General features: G+C 42.2%; 1 protein-coding gene across 8 annotated transcripts in view; it reads left to right on the top strand.

The window, feature by feature from the left end:
* Positions 1-12,934, top strand: part of AHCYL2 (adenosylhomocysteinase like 2) — a 107,369-nt gene extending 94,435 nt beyond the window's left edge. For all 8 annotated transcript variants that reach the window (XM_073652518.1, XM_073652522.1, XM_073652519.1 and 5 more), the window contains exons 9-17: positions 546-609; positions 767-855; positions 959-1,029; positions 3,885-3,979; positions 4,212-4,310; positions 5,733-5,801; positions 6,895-6,973; positions 7,107-7,227; positions 9,061-12,934. In XM_073652518.1, the coding sequence (XP_073508619.1) occupies positions 546-609; positions 767-855; positions 959-1,029; positions 3,885-3,979; positions 4,212-4,310; positions 5,733-5,801; positions 6,895-6,973; positions 7,107-7,227; positions 9,061-9,067 (694 nt within the window). In that variant the 3' untranslated portion in view covers positions 9,068-12,934. The remainder of the gene's footprint in view (positions 1-545; positions 610-766; positions 856-958; positions 1,030-3,884; positions 3,980-4,211; positions 4,311-5,732; positions 5,802-6,894; positions 6,974-7,106; positions 7,228-9,060) is intronic.
* The last annotated feature ends 7,859 nt before the right edge of the window (positions 12,935-20,793 follow it).

Genomic DNA, 20,793 nt, shown 5'->3' with positions numbered 1-20,793 from the left:
CTTATCTTCCCCGACAGCATCCTTCAGGGAGAGTCAGGAGACCCCTATACACTTTACAGTCAGCCATGCACTCCGATATCTGCGTGTGACTTTAGTCTAATGTGTATGTTGGCCTTATGGCTTTACCGTATTCCCCTTCCAAATAGAACTATGAACAAGTGGGAGGGTTTAATGATTACTGCTGCCCTGAGGATTGGTGGAGTCCTGGAATTCCAAACCACCACCAAGGGATGCCATATCCTAGTAATAGGGCTTTACATCTTGTGTTGGGAAATCTCCATTATTTGTATGTTTTATGCAGTGTCAGTGACAGTTTTGAAACTCTACAAGGATGCCTATGAAGAACAACTCCATCACATGCTATAGCTAGAACATGCTGTGTTTCCACTTTACAGTCCATTAAGGCAGATGTACACTTGGGTCACTACCTGATTCCTTAGGGGATGGGTATGGAGGGGTTGAGCTTTCTTCTAAAATTGCACTTGTAAGATTGTGGTAAAAACATTTTGTTTTCAGTCATTCATAAAGGATCATTTATTTTCCAGTCTGAAACGAACAACAGACATGATGTTTGGTGGCAAGCAGGTGGTGGTGTGCGGCTATGGTGAGGTGAGTATCGAGGTCTCCTCTGCTGTGGGGCCTTTTTTGAAGTTATTACTGAAACTCCTCATTTATTAGTCTGGTATATATGGTGGCCAGTCTGTTAATAGTACTCATGAGCCATGTTTAGTGTAGTTCTGGAAGCTAATAAAGTTGCTTCCTTTAGGTTGGTAAGGGATGTTGTGCCGCTCTTAAGGCCATGGGATCCATTGTGTATGTGACAGAGATTGATCCAATCTGTGCTCTGCAGGCCTGGTAAGTATGACACAAAAATGCCCAGAAGATACTTTATCTCTGCATTTGTGAATGATTTCAGGTTTGCTCTTCAGTGGGTCTAACCATAGACTTCATCTTACAGTATGGATGGCTTCAGGCTGGTCAAGCTTAATGAGGTGATCAGGCAGGTGGATATTGTCATCACATGCACAGGTACGTTACATTATACATCTTGGAACATTTCTCTGACCTGTACATGCCATGATGCTGTCATTTCTCCAATCTGTGCAAAATTACGGAGACATGTCCGATATATAAATTCTCCACTTAGAAATGAATGAATCGATTCACAGGACCCTGGTGTAAAAATGTGGCATTAATATAGTGAGTGCTCCTATTGGAAAAACTGAGCAGATTTGGTTTTCAGTACCATCTCTATGCTGATGACACCCCATTATACACATCGTCTCATGACATCACCCCTGCATTACTACAAAACACCAGTGATTGACTGTCTGCTGTCTCTGACATTGTCCTCTATCTGAAACTGAATTTTTTTGAAAAAACTGAACTCCTTATGTTTCCTCCCTCTTCTAACCTACCTAAACTTGATATTTCCATTTGTATGGTTCTACACCTGCTCACTTGGAGTTATAATTGACTCATATCTATGCTTCACTACTTATATCCAATCACTTGCTCGCCCAGGTCACATGCACCTCAAACACCTCTCCAGAATCCACCCTTTTTTTAATCTCCGAAAACTGCAAAAGCTTTTTCTGTCGCTCATAATCATGCATGACTGGGCTACTGCAACTCACTACTAATCGGTCTTCCTCTCACTAAACTCTACCCTTCTCCAATCTAACCTGAATGCAACAGCGAGGCTCATATTTCTGTCCAGCCATTACACCGATGCCTCCATTCTGTGCTAGTCATGACACTGGTTTCTCGTGCACTATAGAATACAATATAAGCTTATCACACCTACTGACAAAGCGAGACAGTGCTGCTCCACTGAGCATCTTCTTCCTCATCTGTCTACCAACTTATCCATGCTCTGCCTTAAGAGGAACATCCTCCATAATCTGAATCTAATGCTCCCGTCTCCCAAGACTTTTCTCATGTTGTGCCCGTCCTCTGGAATGCACTACCCCAAGCAATTTGGTTAATTCTGGATATCCACAATTTTAAGTGTGGCCTAGAAACAGTTCTACATCCCTGCACCACTTCTCTAGGCCCTTGCTTTTCTTTGGAAGCAACATTCAACCTAGCCACTTAATACTACAGAGGAAATGGATTTCCAAGGTCCCAGATATTCCAAACATTGACATTTCAGACACAAGAAGCCTTGTTCAAGTTCAAGTTGTTTGTTTTTCCTTTTGAGTTTTGGTTTGAAAAATGCAGTTTGTAGCTGAAATGTCACCATGCTCCTGTGTTTTTTGTTTGTTTTTGCAATAAAAAAAAACATTTTGGGAACATCTGATGTCTTGGAAATCCATTGTCTCCATGCCCTAAAAATACATAGCTTTAGGCTGGCCTGTAACATCACCTCACTCTCCTCTCTTCCTACTCTTTCCTCAGAATCTGGTCCTTTTTATCAGCTGTTCCCAATCCCTCCATGTACTCAGTGGCACTTTGTATCTGTATTTACACAGATTAATGCAGCATTGCATGAATACCCCTATTTATTTATTACTAGATGGTGGCCCGATTCTAACGCATCGGGTATTCTAGAATATGTATGCGGCCGACCGGGCGCAATCAGCAGTACGTTGTTTAAATTTGTCGCCAAAATCGCTGATTGGTCGCGGCCGGCAACCGCGACTAATCAGCAAAACGGTGTTTAAATTTGGTGGCAATATCAGTGATTGGTCACGGGTGGCGGCCGCGAGCAATCAGCAAACTGTGTTAGTGAGATCTTGTTTAAATTTGGCGATAAAATCGACCAATCAGTAGAGCGTTGTTTAAATTTGGCGGCAATCTCTCTGATTGGTCGCGGCCGGGACCAATGAGCAGAGCGGTGTTTAAATTTGGCGCCAAAATCGCTGATTGGTAGCGGTCGCTGGCGGCCGCGACCAATCAGCAGAGCGTTGTTTAAGTTTGCCGCCAATCTCGCTGATTGGTCGCGGTGGCCAGCCGCTATTAATCAGCAGAGCGGCGTTTAAATTTGCCGCCCATCTCGCTGATTGGTCGCGGCCGGCCACCGCGACCAATCAGCGTCGTATTAGTGTGGGCCCGGGAGCGGCGCTGCTTGTGCGGCTCCGTATTAGCGGGGAGCGGCTCCTTCTGCTGCGAGAAGCTGGGAGATGAGTGGCTGCTCGCAGCAGAAGCATCCCGACCGGCGGCGCCGCTCCCCGGTCCTCCGTTCACACTTGCTGTCGGGAGATCAGTGGGCCAAGCCGCTGATCTTCCGACGTTAGCCGCATGGAGGTCAGCGGCGCCAGTCGGGGTAGTTGTGCTGCTAGCGCCGCTCATCTCCCGGCTGCCAGATGAGCCGCTAACGGCCGCCATCTTTTTTCAGAAATCCCGCGGCGCTGATTGGCCGCTGCTGGACCAATGAGCGACGCGGGATTTCCAAGACAGACAGACAGACGGGATAAGACAATTATATAGTAGATAAAGATGGCTGAACCATACCATACAATACAACACTTTTTACCTTTTGTGTCCCCCCTATTTCCTCATAGATTGTAAACTCCTGTGAATCAGTCCCTTTATTTCACTTGTTTAAATTGTAGTATTATGTGTGTTGATGTATCTAAAGGGCTGCCGCATGTGGAGCACTATATAGATATATTCTTTACTCTCAGCCATGTTACAGAACCTACTTCATTTAATCCATACCAATAGAATTCCTGCAGTTGGTTGAGGCTTTCTTCTAGCATCTTTCTCATTGTACAGTCGCAGTTAACATATTTTTGGGTGCAAACTTTTTCCTTTTGCTGTTCCCTTGCAGTGACTATGACAAATAACCATTGTAAAAAGTATTTTCTAACTTGTGTAAGGCTTTTAGTGGAGAGATATAACTAAAGTATAGCCTGCAACATAATTTGTTAATCTGTTAGGCAACAAGAATGTGGTGACCAGAGAACACCTAGATCGTATGAAGAACGGCTGTATTGTCTGTAACATGGGGCACTCCAATACTGAGATAGATGTGGTAAGTAGCAATGCGATATGGTGGGGAGGATCTATGGAATACAGAGGTCTATCATGAGGAGCTCATGGTATAGAAGAAATAATTGAATATAATTGGTTAGATGATGACTATCATTTATCTTTACATATATGAATTATTCTTCAAAAGACGCCAAATGTTTTATCTACTTTTCTTAGTGTTTAATCTAACAAGTGTCACATTACACATATAATTTTTTTCCCCCTCTTCTCAGGCGAGCCTGCGTACTCCTGAGCTGACATGGGAACGAGTGCGGTCTCAAGTTGACCATGTCATCTGGCCTGATGGCAAGAGAATTGTTCTTCTGGCTGAGGTATTGAAAGCCTCCTAAACTGTAGTTCTATACTTTATGGTATGAAGAGTTTTGATAAATGACAAACCTATGTCCTGGTAATGCGGCTCTCAATTACTGATTCCTCCTTATTCGAGGAACTGATTGAGTTCTGTCGCTCTATGAGACTGATAGAGGAGGAGAGTAGAGTGTTTGTATATGTCATAGATATAAATTTGAGCTCTTGCAGTCATGTGCTGGATCGTGCTTGTGGGTTACAAACACGGTGTAGAGCAGTAGGCTTGATAGTTGCAGAACAGACTTAAAATCACAGCACCTAAACATTACAGAACTACTTCTTCGATGGGGACTAGGGACACACTGATACTCCACTTGTTAACAAGAGGGGTTTTTTGTTTCTGGAGTGGTTACTGGCTTTCACCCATCGTTCACTGAGGAGGTGGACCTCTTACATTAAGTTAACTCTAGCTAGGAGGCACTCCTCCATCTGACCCATTTGCCTTTCTGTGCCAATACTTATGCCTTGCTGTGGCATAGCGCTCTGGCACTGCTCCAACTCTAGTTAAATTTCTGAGCGTCAGCCGACCCTCCGTACAGTTGCTATTCGGTCATTTCATTTAGCCTCCAGCCCACTGATGGCTCCTTGGAGGACAAGCTCATCATGCCAGTTCTTTCTCACAGACCACAGTGGGCTCCTCATTCAGTTCTCCACACACTTCCAGTCTGGCACTGTCCTAAATACTAATGTTCCAGTGCATTGTTTTGGTGCACCATCTTTTCACTCCTCTTTCTGCATCTCCTCCTACAAGCTGGCAGTCTTAAAACTAGATTTTCTTCTGCCTGGGTATGGCAGCACTTCTGCATGCCACAGCTAGCCAGTCCATTACAACTCTAACAAGATGCTCAAACTATGCCAGGTGGGCTTGCTAACCATCCAGAAATTGCTGGACACTCACTAAAAATCTGCCACTTTTTCCATTGTCCATAAAAAAAAAAAAAAAAAAAAAAATGCATGCCTCCCTGAAATGTTTTTCTTATTGGCTAATGGTACTTGAGCAAGTCATTGAGATTGTAATTATTTTACAGCTCACAGCGAATGCTGGTAATGTGTTAATATCAGTATATTGCGTTATAAACACGTTACTTATATTATGTCCAAGATTTTTGGTTAAGTTGTGTAAATAAATAAAAAATTGCAAAATTTAGGTTGGCAACCCTTAGGGCAGTGGTTAGAGACCACATGAGGCCAAAGACTCTGAGGACCCTAGTCCAGCGGCCACATTCTGTAGTCCTTGGCTGCCAGGCCACAGCACTGCACACTTCCTCTGCTGCCTCTCATTAGTATGTCACATACAGATTGAACAGGTGAAGATTTAATAATTGTGTTTTTTAAAATGACATTTAACTACTTTCGATTGATGTCTTCTGTACTTTTCCTTCCAGGGCCGGCTGCTTAATCTGAGCTGTTCTACTGTTCCCACTTTTGTGTTATCGATTACTGCTACTACACAGGTCAGTTGCTCATTTACAAAGCAAAATCTAGAATTCAATATATGTGTTATGACACTTGATATAAAATGTTTCCTTCTTGCGACAAGCTACAATAAGCTGACGTCAGTCCTGATACCGGTCCGTCATCTGGTCATACCCAAATAATTATGAAATCTAGAATTCTGCAACCCAGAGTCAAGATGCCCAATATTCTGCTCTAAATGCCATACCAATAGTTTCTTACAATTATTTCATTAATTTTTGGAGTCAAAACTCCCATTTATCAAGTATTCAGAAGATATCTGTTAAATCTGTGCTGGGATCCCCATCGATCACCAGAATATGGGAGGTTTGTCTTCCCTGACTGCAAGACCACAGGCATAAGTAGTAGAATAAAGCAAGCCGGTCACGTCACTGCTGTTTTGCTTCATTCATTGCCTATGTGGAAGGCGAGGATATCAAGCTTCTGTGCTCGGATATCATGGTCATCCCCATAGACAGTAAATGGAGCACAACCGGCCCCATGTAACTTCTCCTAGCCGCGGTCTGGTGGCCAGGGGAAATCTTTCGACCCTCACATCACAGATCCAATGGATATGTAGAAATTTTGGAGGCCTGTATGTAAAACTTTAATTGCATGGCCACTGTTACCACACCATAAAGGTCCCCTGGGCCTCTATTTTCTAGAACTATTAGAAATATTTCTGATAACGGGCAGCACGGTGACTCAGTGGTTAGCACTGTAGCTTTGCAGCACTGTGGTCCTGGGTTCAAATCCCACTAAGGACAACATCTGCAAGGAGTTTGTATTTTCTCCCTGTGTTTGCGTGGGTTTCCTCTGGGTTCTCTGGTTTCCTCCCACACTCCAAAGACATACTGATAGGGAAGCTAGATTGTGAGCCCCAATGGGGACAGTGCTGATGATGTCTGTAAAGTGCTGAGGAATTAATGGCGGTAAAGTGAGTAAAATAAATTTAAATAATGGATGGTGAACAATCACTGACTTTCCTGTAACTGTTACTTTAATTATTAAGTATTTCATACATATTCTTAGAGTTAGCATTTCCCTGCCAGACACTTCTATACATCTTCATTGTCCTCTGCACATTTACAGGCCCTCGCACTCATAGAACTCTACAATGCTCCCGAGGGGCGCTACAAGCAGGATGTCTACCTTTTGCCTAAAAAAATGGGTGAGTGTGCCAATAAGATAAACTTTTACTATTTTGGATATTACAACTGTACTGAAAAAAAAAAAATAAAACCTAGCTTTACACATTCTATGGCTATACTTGGCTGTTTAGAGTTTGCATTTTTGCCGTTTAGATGAATATGTGGCAAGCCTCCATCTTCCCACATTCGATGCCCACCTGACTGAACTTTCAGATGAACAGGCCAAATATCTGGGTCTCAACAAGAATGGGCCTTTTAAACCAAACTACTACAGGTACTGTATGTATTTTGGGATTTTTGTTTACCATTTAAAAGGGTTTTCTCATCCTGAATAGCTGCAATTACACTTTGGTGGTAAAAACAAGTGTATTAAACATCCAAACTGTTCTCAAGAACAGAGCAGTTTTTAATTGTATGGTCTACTGCTCTCTGCTTAGGTTACTGGCCACCTCTGCAGTCTATCAGAGGTGGCAGTTCCGTCGGCACGGAGCGTGCGCTTGCAAGCACTGCTTTTCAATCCTCTTGTACTTTTTTGCTGCTTGCAGCATGGTAGAGCACACCGTTTGGGCCAGCGGCACAGCCTTGCTGCCAGCCCGCAGTGTCAGTCTCCAGGAGCGCACCTTTTCCCTGGCAAACAGGAAGCCAGGGGTGGGGAGGCAGTAGAATAAATGCATTTATGAAAAATGGGAGCAGAGTAACCATTTAATCTCATATGAATATACAGATGTCCTTCCTTAAAGCCCCCCATACTCGCTAGACTAATATTGTCAGAATCCACCAATAACGACTGTTTCAACCAATGGTCTAATGTGTATGGGGGCCCCAGACAATTTGAGGGGAAATATCAATCCGGCATGTCTGATATTGGACTGCCGATCGTCTTGTCTCCTGGAGGTAAGACCTGTCAGGTGACTGCTTCTTCATGGAGAACACTGCCAAATGAGCGCTCCTGTGTATCAGAGAGCTGGATGGTTGCCGACCGAGCTGTCATTCGGCCGACAGCAATCCAATCTGTATGGTGACCTTAATTTATTACTGATATCAAAGACTGACCATCACTTCCAAATAGAGAACGTGTGTGTACAGGTGCTTACTAAGAGTAGCCACCTCCATATATAGCTAATAAAGTGGCACTCTGTAGCATGCAAACAAGAAATATATGAAATTGGAATTGCATTACTGCTCTAGAAAATGGGAAAAAAATGAAGTTACTCGGCACATAAATTGGCCAGTTCATGTATGTCAAATAGCCAAGGTCTAGGCGATCATCTTTACTGGGAACCTATCCTAAAATGAGACCTCTCCTGGGCTGCTAGCTTGCAATTATAGGTAGGTAGGATCCTGCGGTGATCAAAACCACCAGAGGCTGGCGGATGGAGTGCTCTGTCAGAGAGCCAATGAATACAGATATCAAAAGAGTGATCGTCACTTCCAAACATAGAACAGGTCTGTACAGGTACTTACTAAGAGTAGCCATTTCTATATATAACGGAGAAAGTTGCACTCTAACGCTATAGCATGCAAACATGAAATATATGAAATTGGAATTGCATTACTGTGTATTTTCTATTTTCTAGAGCAGTAATGCAATTCCAATATCATATATTTCATGTTTGCATGCTATAGCGTTAGAGTGCAACTTTGTTACTGAACTTATTCCTGGACCAATTATTTCCTGAGCGGTGTGGAACGATATGCCTCTAATGGACACCATCTGTCGTACATAGACTCCAATGTCATAAAAAAGCAAATGTTGACACAAGATCATAGTAAATTGCTATCAATGCTGATTATACAACTTTACCCAATTCAAGAAAACTTATGGGTGGACACATTTTTATGTTCTAAATGAGAGACGTGATGTCTCCTGTAAAAACTTGTAAAACCCACAACATTTCTGTATTAGGACATGTTCAGATGTGGCGGTCTTGCTGTTCCTATTCTGCACTGCAAATTCACATCAGGTTCCAGTACAATAGATATATATGAGGTTTTGAAAACTTCATCCTCGTGTAGTGAAATAAAAAAATTCCTAAAAAACACAACGGGCAAGCTGGAGATTTTTAAAGATTGTATGATTTACAGAAGTGTGTGTTGTCTCCCATAGGTATTGAGTGCATCTGAATACCACAAACCAGGAGCTGATGGAAGATGGGGGAGATTCTGGAAAAATCGAATAAAAATATGAAGCCTTTCACAGCCACTGTACAGCCAGCTCTTTCTACAAGAACTGGACTCTGCCATATTAGCAAACAATATATTAGGGTATTTATTAAAGTGAAGATGCCTAGAATATACTGTGCTAATCACAGATTGCTGGGGTTTGGGCGGCTTGTTTTTAGGTCTTTGACAAGTCCCTCCAGATTTCTGCTGTACTTATCCGTTAACACTACTCATCCCGGTAGCACATGGGAAGGGGCACACGTTAACAAGCATGAATCCTAAAATGAATCTTATTTTATGTTAACTCTCATTTTTATTTTATCTTTTAACATTGATTATTTTGAAGGATGCAAAGTGCGGATGTCTTAATGAAAACTGTAAAGTGACTTAAATCCTATTTTATTGTGGTTTTTAATAGTGAAGGTTTTTTTGTTTTTTTTTTAAATTTCCTCCCAGGATAATGGAGATGGTATTATTAATATTGGCCTCCACCACTTCTGCTGCTGTGATGGCTCCAAAAAGTTACAACACTACATAATAAATCACTAAACTGTGATGCATGTTAGTAGCTACATGATTAAATGAATGCAAGCCTTCCTAATGGTCCATACTTGTACTGTACATTTTGCATTATTCCATGAACCCTATGGACTGCTGGCTCCTTACAGAATGTGTACGTGCTACTTTGACCCATGGATTAATAAGAGGTATTTAATGTGGTACTGTGTCTAGGTTTCTCTTGTGTGTTTGTATTAATGCATATGTCACAAAGTATATAAGACATGACTTTGTCTCAAGTCTGTCTCCTGCCGTTGCCCCTGTACTCTTATTATACTTTCCTCAGACCAAAAGGGGTTAACGATAATTCCCTAGTCTCTTATCCTTATGAGAGATCAAAATCTAGGGGAAGGGAACAAGAACAATTGATTGATTGGGTCCCTTTATCTTCGCCTGGCTATTGATCTGTGAAAGTAAAATGTGATCTTGTTCCTGATATCCTGGAGTCTTAAGGCCCCGTCACACATAACGAGATCGCTAGCGAGATCGTTGATACATCACGGGTTTTGTGACGCAATAGCCATCTTGCTAGTGATCTCGTTATGTCTGACAGGTAGCAACGATCAGGCCCCTGCTGTGAGATCGCTGATCGTTACAAAGCTTCCTGGACCATTCCTGGGTCGTTGCGCTCCCGCTGGGCAGTGTGCATCGCTGTATTTGACACCTTATCAACGACCTCGTTAGCTATTCAGAACTGAGACACGTAGGCGTGCATAAATTGGACTTTTCCGCGCCCCTCGTCCCAGATTGGTGGTCGCTACGGCGTTCTCATTTTCTGCCGTGCATAAAGAAGGCAACAGAATAGCGATTCCATCCTTTGTTTCTGACCTCGTGCTGGATTGCAGATTCTAGCAGAATTCTCCGGGCTGTTGATATCCGTTCATTCGACTGAGTCCTGATTTTGCGGATCGTTGTAGCGACCAAGGCTGCCCAATCAGAACGCAGTCCACCAATTGGAGATGAGGGGGCGCGGAAAAGTAATTTTATGCACGCCTTTGTGACACAGTACAGTCCCTATCAAGGTGTGGATCGTTGAAATAGCTGCTGTGTGAAAGCGTCCCAACGACCGCCAAGATCGTTAGTTAGATCGCTGGGGCGGCCGAAATCGTTGGGAAGTTCTGCATGTTTGACATCTCCCCAGCGATCACGAAACGACTCTCCAGCGATCCCACAACTGTGTAATAACGATCTCGCTAGCGATCTCATTATGTGTGACGGGGCCTTTAAAATTGCAAGTTAGTTGTACTTGAGAAACGAACCTCTCACTTGTGATGAGTGAATTGATGTCTGTGGCCATTGTGTGCAAATTTATGACAACTAATTGCTGCTAAGTGATAGAAACCTATACTCTAAGGTACCACTGAATATTGTACGTCTTTGTGCTGGTAATTAACAAAATGCAAATTCTGTTTTCTTGCCTGCTTTGCTCCAATATATTTGCTCTTAGCTTTGCAAGGCGGCTCCAATTAGTCTTTGTTTTTTTCCCTAATATGACTCTGAAGTCCTTCGTAATTTGACAGCCGTCCTTCGTCATCCTCATCAAAGGGGGGCGCTACACATTCCCTGCTGAAGCTGTGAATTCCCCCTAATCTGATCCAATGGGAACCTATGTAAACTACCAGTAGATTACTCGGAAAAGCCACTTCATGTAGTTATCTTGGGTTTTGGCATGTCCCAAAGGCTTGAAAGAAAAATTCTTTGCTGACTTTTTTTTTTTTTTATGATTTTGTTAATCGATTACCTCTATAGTAAGTCTGATGATTCTGTATTTGACACCTTTTAATTTAGTATGCAAGAAAATGTAGAGATATTGTTCCTTTTACTGCACATTGCAGTATTCTGCTGCTACACAACGGCAAAGTTGAGACTGTATTGTGATGTCCTGTGCTATAGAGAGTATTGAAACCTTGTATATATACAGTATAGCTGTATATTACTGTCCTGTATTTGCGTATTTACTTCTGCATCTATGTGATTTATTTTAGAGCTAAAATCCAAGCCAAGTATTAGCTTTTTCAGGCACCACAGCTTTTCTTCAGGAGCACACCGCTCCTCTGCCTCTCGGCTTCCTGGTTGTCAGGAGCAGTGTGCTTCTGATTACTGACACATCAGACCAACAGTATGGTCGCAGCACTGGTCCGAACGGCACAATCTTCAAGGCTGCTTGAAGGGGTAACTTTGTGAAGCGCTGGGGGACGGAGACTGGCCGGACTAAATGCTCCAGAGCGGCGTGAGCAGGCGCTAAAGTATAGACTCTCCAAGCAGCCTGCACGCCTTGCCAAAGGTAATGGCCACTCTGCGATTGCAAGGCCTTGGCAACGAGCTGTACACTATAATATTAAAAATCCCTCCGTAAAGAGGATTTTTACTAAAAAGTAAATTTCAAAGTTACTTGTTTTTATCAACACTTTGCAATTTTACCCATTTTAAGAACTTGACTGCCCCATCCATTAGATAAAGATTCATTTTTCTTGTATTTTACTGCTGCAAAGTTGTGGCCAACTTTCAAAAAATATATTTGTTAGATTGTCAGTAAATTAAATTGATAATTCGATGTGGGGTTTTGTTTTTTTTTCTTCATTTTTTTTCCTCCTTCAGTTTTTTTTTTTTTTAGTTTTTTTTTTGACAGTTTGGTCTGCCAGACACATACACGTGAGGCCAGATGTTTTATTGTCTGAATCAATATTCACGGGGATCAAATCACTATAAACTAGAAATCCAAAGCAAGAAAACCACTAGGCCTTTTGCCTTATTAGATGAATTGATGATGTGGATATACATTCAGATGAGTTTGGCTTCTCCACTGTGTATACCGTTTATCGGTGACTGATGCTCTGTAGTTGTAATTGAGGTAGAATCACACCTCCTGGAGGTCTTGGACCTTTCTCCTGCATCTTACCACTCCTGAAGCTTTCCTTAATCAGTTACGTCTTGTTTTGGTGTCTGAAGATAAACTTTATAGCTAATAACTGAGAAATCTACAATAGCAGGATATACAGGATACCAGCAAAATGCATTTAACATTTTTGGGCATTGATGAATATATGAAAGCTCTATGTTGCTGGTGTGCAATGCACAGTCCTCTGTAGCCCTCCCTTCAGCAGCAGTGGGGTCTGACAGTCTGCATTTATTGTCCTGTACCACAGTCAGCGGTCACAGCCGCATTCTCCAGTCTTTTACATTTTAATGTATGAGTGATTGTATTAGATCAGCAATAAGGAATCTGTAATCTTAAACATGAATAAAATAATGGAAAATAATTACGTCTTTAAGCGTTTTCTTTCTCCATTACATTCAAGATGTAGCTTTCTACCTTTGCATCCTACTATCTGCATTTATTAAAGACCAACTGACCATCTGATGTGTGTATCGCCTCCCTCGATCTATGGAGACAGGTAAAATGACTGGCCGACTTTAGAAGGCAGCGTGAAACTTAGATGGCGCTAATATTATCAAGCCACTCGTCTAGGTGCAGCACCATGCGCTCTGAGGGTTCTTTACAGTTAGAGCGGTCACACTGTGGAATGCCCTACCACAAGAGGTAGTGATGGCCGACACTATAACCGCTTTTAAAAAAGGGCTGGACTATTTCCTCAGTACACACAACATTGTGGTTATAGATAATTTAGTGACAAAAAAATATATACAACAGATATAAATTAGGTATATATTTAGAAGACCTTTTAGTACAGGTGATTTTTGTTTTAAAAGAATTTAAAAGAAAAAATTATTCAGTTTATAATGGTGGTGAGGTTCCAAGGCCAGGATTCCTGCCCCTTATGTTATAGAACATCCAGTACAACAAAGTAAAAATAAATGGTAAAGTCTGCACACAACCAACAGGTAAAGTCTCCAAGTGAGTCCAGTGGATATTTTCTCATGCACCAAAGGCCACTCTATGCAGGCTCAGACTGACCCCCCACAAGGTCCAAATCAGCTTCAAAATCCAAGGAAATCCGCGGCACCAGAAAGCGTCTCATATGGATAAAATATAACTCTTATTCTGTCTTTAAAAGCATATGGCAGAAGCTACAAATGAGGTAGATGAATCAAGCAACGTTTCGGCCATGGTAGGCCTTTCTCAAGCCAAAAGTACAGGCTGATTTTTTTTTTTTTTTTTTTTTTGTAACCTGTACTTTTGGCTTGATAAAGGTCTACCATGGCCGAAACGTTGCTTGATTCATCTACCTCATTTGTAGCTTCTGCCATATGCTTTTAAAGACCGAATAAGAGTTATATTTTACCCCTATGAGTATTCTGGTGCCTCGGATTTCCTTAGATAAAGTCTCCAATCCAAAACCCAGCCATGAGAAGAAAAAACTTGCATGTTCTGAATTATTTACGAAGCCTTTCATTATTAATCTGGAAACAGTCGATACCCAACACCATTCTGCTTGTACAAACCACACTACCAATTACTGCATTGCAAAATGGAATGTTTTTGTTATTTCTTCTCTCCAGATGCTTTGATGTGGATTTAATTGGGTCTCAAACAATGTGTGTGAATACAGCGTTATGTGAAATTTGTAGGACTACAAGTTGCCACTGACGAGTACCAAGCGGAAACATTAAGGATACGTTCACACGTTTTTCTGATCTGTTTGAGAAGCATAAATACTAATAAAACCTGGAGTTACAGGAGCCATTCATCTGAATGTTCCTTTTCCTATAATGCCTTCAGTTTGCATCTGTTCTGTCCGCTATCTGTTTTTTGGCCGCACAAAAAGAACCCATTATTTGCACAACTTATTTTTCGGTCTAAAGACTGATGGCAGATGGAACGGAGACCTGTTGTTTTTGTTTTTTTTACATTAAGTTTATGGGAAACCGATCAGAACAGTTGTTCATTCGCCATACTTTTTGTTAAACGAATTCACACTGCACATGACCACAACTAGGCGTTCAGAGACCCCTCTAGTAAATACGAATGTGTTCAAAGCGAGTCAAAAATGAATGTGATCGGAAACTTTGGTTTCTGTTTGGGATCTAATTAAATATTAAGATAAAAAAGGGAGAAATCTGACATGTGAACAGAGCCTAAGAAAAAAAGTCAAAGTTGAATTTTTTTTCTGGGCAAGGTGGAGCTAGACAGGTCCTGAGCTCCAGCTTTTAGATTTTTCTACGTCTTATGGCCAAGCTCAGCAAAGGTAGTATTGGTTCAATATTGAACAGGGGTGCACACTTATTTGGGCTCAGAGGGGTCACATTGTCAGATATAACTAACACCATGGGCTGCATTAATTCCAAAGTATTACCTTCAGTGGCATTTGCTGCATATTGAAAGTATGTATCATAAATATCGAATAGGTGCTACTTCCATTTATAAGGCTCCCACTTATCATAAAGGTAGTGTAATGCAGCAGTATTCACACAGTGCGGTAAAGAAGTAGTGACCCAGGTTAGTCCAACTTAAGTCTTTATTTTGGCAACTCGCAACAAAAAGGCAAATGGTATCCTCCAGAACAGTCCGTAACACTCCGCTGCTGTGGGTGACTACACCACTGTATCTCTGGTGGGTGCATCAGTGGCTTTGTTTTTTTTTGGCTCTGGCCTATGTTCAGCTTCATACAGACCTGAACTGCAGAGAGCTGAAGCTTGCAAGCCAAAAACTGACACACCCAAACCTTAACTGAAAGTCCCGGAGTAGAGGAAGAGATCCGCCTCACTACCAACCTGCAGTTCTCTCCAAAAATAAAAGCCCATGTTAGGATTTCTTAAATCTGACTTGGTCAAATAGCTTGATCAAGTCCACACTGCTGTGGTTGCAACACAAAATAAGTGTCTGTGATTACAATGCTCTCCAGCGGGTTCCGTATGCCTCTATGCGCATCCTAAGGGGGATACATAACGACCTTCGCATCTGATTGATTCCACTAACTGCCTTACAGTAGATACACACTTCTGATTTGGGTAGGCATTACTTAAAGGGATTGTGCCATGACACACTTTGTTAAAAGCTCCTAAACTGGTATAAATGTTCACAGAAAATGTTTAAAGTGGATAACTTGATTAAACAATGTATTTCTATATGTTGTCTTGTGGTCCCTTTATGTCACAGTGAATAGGAGAGATTGTGGGAGGGATTCAAATAAGGCCCATGTGACAGATGCCTCTCCATTGGCTCAGCTGTCGCATCACTACCTTTTTATAGTCACCTTCCCCAATGCTGTGGTCAAATAGTCCCTTACTACATTCCAGCTTTACAGTAATCCATTTTTTTCCTGAAAATGTTGTGGGCTCATTATTTCACCTCCAAAAACATTCCCCCTCTAATTCTATCAAATGCTTGAATATGAATCAACATATATCTGTATGTGTCCTAAACTAATAATGTTTTGTATATGCTTATAATGCTACGTTCCTACAATGAGTGTTTAGTGCTTTTTTTTTTTTTACACTGCATATTTTTGAAAAAATGCAAGTAACCTATTTTACTTAATGGGTGCAGAAAACGGCAACATCAAAAATTCACCAAAAGCTCTTTGTGGGAAATTAGCCATTGATCGGAATATAGAGCGGGAATATAGAGAGATCACAAAAGTGAGTACACCCCTCACATTTTTTGTAAATATTTTATGGGACAACACTGAAGATACGACATTTTGATACAATGTAAAATAGTCAATAGAGATGAGCTAACTTTAGAGTTCGAGGTTCGTACTGGATAGTCCAGTGCTGAACACGGACTTCTCCCGAGAGTTTGTTTTAATATTGAGAGAGAGCGATATTTCCAGCCTTAAAGTGCAAGTTAAACTTCTGGTACCCCAACCGAACTTTGGACTACACCCCTTTAACCTCTGCAGCAATGCTGGCAGAACTCGTACATCAATTTTAAAAAGACAACCTCTGGAAATGACGCTGAGCATGCGCACTCTTTGGTAGACCATGGCGAAGCCTGTTCTGAGTGGAACCAGTCTTGTTAAATCGCTGTATGGTCTTGGCCACCGTGCTGCAGCGCAGTTTTTGGGTGTTGACCTTCGTATAGGCTAGGCCATCTTTATGTAGAGCAGCTGTGACGTTGAGTCACTTCTTACAGCCAAGCCATGAGATAGTCAAGGAGTCCGAAGTCAAAAGCCCGTAGGGTACGTCCTAAACTGCAGGAAGAGACAAAGGCAAAGGCATAGTCAGGTAACGGCAGAATACCAGGAGGATAGAGGATCCGAGCAGAAGGGGTTAAACGGACTGATGGTCAGAATGAGATCCAAGGTCAGGCAACGAAAGATCTACAAACAGAACACAAGGTACAGAGAGACACACCACACAGTAGCTGAATGTATGTCTGGGAGAAGCAGCCCAGTTAAGTAGCCTGGCAATCACCTGGGATGATGAACACCTGGAGACAGATAGCGCCTTCCAGTCGGAGATTGGATGGGAATTGGCAATGGAGTCAATTCCCCAGCCGGCTAGGGAATGACTGACTTTAGCGCATGCGTAGACTTCACAAACAGATACAGAATCTTTAACATCATTATGCATGGACGGCAATCAAAAAATTCTAGCAATGCTATACGGAAGTAGCCATAACCCCAGGATGACCACTCCGAGACTGAATCATGAAATTCCTGTAACACGCAATCTTGGGTATACAGGCACAAATAATTTCCAATTCTGGGGTTACCATAGAAACCATAATAACCCTGAGGAATAATGGAGAATGGAGTTTCTGGAGAAGAAACTGAATCGAGATAGCGATAATGCGTCTGCCTTCACATTCTTGGACCCCGGCCTGAATGTAATCGAAAAATTAAACCTAGAGAAAAACAAGGACCACCTGGCCTATCTAGGAATTAACCTTTTAGCTGATTCAATGTAAGCTAGATTCTTGTGATCAGTGACCACAGTAACTGGATGAACCACCGCCTCAAAAAAATGTCTCCATTCCTCAAAGGCCAATTTGACTGCAAATAAGTCACGATTGCCAACATTATAATTTAGTGATATACTGTATATAGTACACTCCTTTCCAATGTTTCTCTCACAGGCATTCACTAACACTTATGCAGTTATGCCATACTCACACATTCATGTCACAGTCTGAATATGGACTTGTGCCCGGATTTCCTGACCCAGTGTACACATTGTGGGAGGAGGGGTTATCACTTGTAAATTGACATACAGTGCCGTTTTTAAAATCCTCACCTTGTCTGTTTTGTTTAGAAATTCTTTATGCATTAACCTCTTACTGACATCCATCGTACATGTACGGCGCAAGTCTATAACAGTTGTATGGAGCGGGCTCGCAGTGTGAGCTCACACCATACTCGGCCAGTAAAGGCTGTGTGCTTCATCCAGGACCTGCCTCTAACAACTGTGGGTGGAGTGGAGCACCACCAATGATTGTTGACCTATTAAATGCCACTGTCAATCTCTGCCAGCGCATCGGCATAGGGGTGCATCATTCTATGTGACCATTTGTGCACCTATGATGTGATCGCGGGGAGCCAATGGGTTGCTCTAACAGCAAGAGGTCTGTTGAAGACCTTTGTGCTTGTCATTACAGAGCTCCCTTCAAACCCTGCCTGTGGCCGGGCTTCAAAAGAAACCATGATTTTTACTATATACAGTAATTTAGTGGTATTGCTGTTTATAGTACAAGTGATCAGACGATCACAGGTTCTGGTCCCCTAATGGGACTAATAAATACAATGAAAAACAAAAAAAATGAAAAATGTGAAAAAAAAAAACCAAAGAGGTTTTAATCACTCCACATTTCCCCCATTCAAAATTAAGAAATTAAAAAAAAATGTAAAATACACGTATATGGTATCACCAAGCCCGTAAAAGTCTGATCTATCAAAATATAAAAATAATTAACCCGACTGGTAAACACTGTAAATAGAAAAAAAATTAAAAAACCGCCAAAATGGCATTTCTGTTGGGTGCTGCAATACCACAAGAGTGCCAAGAGTGTGCAAAGCAGTCATCAAAGCAAAAGGTGGCTTCTTTGAAGAACCAAGAATATAGGACATATTTTCAGTTGTTTCACACTTTTTTGTTAAGTATATAATTCCACATGTGTTAATTCATAGTTTTGATGCCTTCAGTGTGAATGTACAATTTTCATAGTCATGAAAATACAGAAAAATCTTTAAATGAGAAGGTGTGTCCAAACTTTTGGTCTGTACTGTATATTTATTATTATTATGCCATTTATTCCATGGTGCTTTACATGTGAAAGGGGTATACATATCACCAACAATTATAATAATTTTGAACAATACAAGTCGGCGACTGGTGCTGGAGGAGCGAGGACTCTGCTCGCGAGGGCTCACAATCTACAAGGGATGGGTGAGGATACAGTAGGTGAGGGTAGAGCTGGTCGTGCAGCGCTATGGTAGAGCGAGGGTTACTGCAAGTTGTAGGCTTGTCGGAAGAGGTGGGTATTCAGGTTCCTTTTTGAAGGTATCCACGGTATGTGAGAGTCTGATGTGTTGAGGTAGGGAGTTCCAGAGTAGTGGGGATGCACGGAAGAAATCTTGTATGCGATTGTGGGAAGAGGAGATAAGAGTGGGGTAGAGAAGGAGATCTTGTGAGGATCGGAGGTTGTGTTCGGGTATGTACCGGGAGACTAAGTCACAGATGCATGGAGGAGGCAGGTTGTGGATGGCTTTGTATGCCATGGTTAGGGTTTTGAACTGAGGAGCCCGTGAAGGGATTGACAGAGAGGAGAGGCTGGGGAATAGCGGGGGGACAGGTGGATTAGTCGGACAGCAGAGTTTAGGATAGATTGGAGGGGTGTTAGAAGGGAGGCCGCAGAGCAGGAGGTTGCAGTCGTCGAGAAGGGAGATGATGATGAGGGTATGCAGCAGTGTTTTTGCAGATTCGTGGTTGAGGAATGTGTGGATCCAGGAGATATTTTTGAGTTGGAGTCAGCTGGAAGTGGAAAGGGCTTTGATATGTGGTGTGAAGGAGAGATCAGAGTTCAGGGTTACCCCAAGGCAGCAAGCTTGCAGAACTGGGGAGAGTGAACCGCCATTAACTATGATAGATAGGTCAGATGGGGGGGTTGAGTGAGACAGTGGAAAGATGATGAATTCAGTTGTGTAAAGATATGAATGCACTGCTGAATGTAGTGTAAATTGGTCCTTACAGCCTACACCACCTCAGGGGACTGTTGTTATGGAATATTGCCCCTGGGATGCCACAGTTATGACCACCACAGGGGCACTCGGTCATCCACCCTAGCTTTTGTAGGGGCGCTGGTGTAATGAATATCTGAGAAGATCCCTAGAGAAGCAAGAACATTGGACAACCAGGAGGTAGTGGCCTCAAGTCAGTTGTGTTCAACAGGGCAATGCTTTCCAACTTTTATCTATTGTGTATGGATATTGTAGTTGTGGGGGACTTCGTGTCCAGTAACCATAGTCGAAGCCCATTTGTAAACTAGTCAGGGTTTCCTTTGTCCATATTGGGTCTAAGGGACACTAGAAATGAGCATTGGTTGTTCATTTGTGGGGATAATTCAGGACATGAATGGTACTGCCCCATTCATGTCTTGAATTATCCCCATAAATTAATGACTAATAGGGATGTAGGTAATGCATATGGACCACAATGCTTCATACTTGTCTTTGGTCTGCTGCTGATTGCAGGAGGTTTCTGAATTAGTTGATGTTTGGCCCCATAACATGCAAGTCTATAGTAGATACCAGCCCCATCAGCTTTTTGCAACCTGTGTATGTGAGGAGGACTCTGTACACGACTGGTCCATACTTCTCCCATTAATGGCCGGTCATAATAGAGGAAACCGGAGATGTGGGTCATCCAGTTCAGGTGCTGGAGGTGTTCTCTCTCTTCTGAAATCCCTTTAAAGAGAATCTGCCACTTTCCATTAATATGTAATTTTTTACCTGATGTAAATGCCGCTGTTCTGATTCCAGCGTTGCTTTTCTCATGTTCCTGCCCCTCTTTCCCTCTTTCCTGTATGTAAATAGTCTTTTTAGCTAAGTGGACTAAGAAAAGCGGGATATATGAACCAATTCACCTCCTTCTCCACCAACCTGTCGGACAGATGCGTGCACATCTCCTCTGATGGAGGCCGGCTCTGCAGGTACGGTACTTATTAGACATAAAGGGGTTTTCCAGCGCCGCTCACGTCTGCATAGTTGGTGAGCTACAC

The sequence above is a fragment of the Phyllobates terribilis genome, unplaced genomic scaffold (assembly GCF_046119375.1).
Source record: "Phyllobates terribilis strain yellow unplaced genomic scaffold, ASM4611937v1 Scaffold_11__3_contigs__length_659146591, whole genome shotgun sequence".
Taxonomy (NCBI): Eukaryota; Metazoa; Chordata; class Amphibia; order Anura; family Dendrobatidae; genus Phyllobates; species Phyllobates terribilis.
This window is presented reverse-complemented; position numbering and strand designations above follow the sequence as displayed.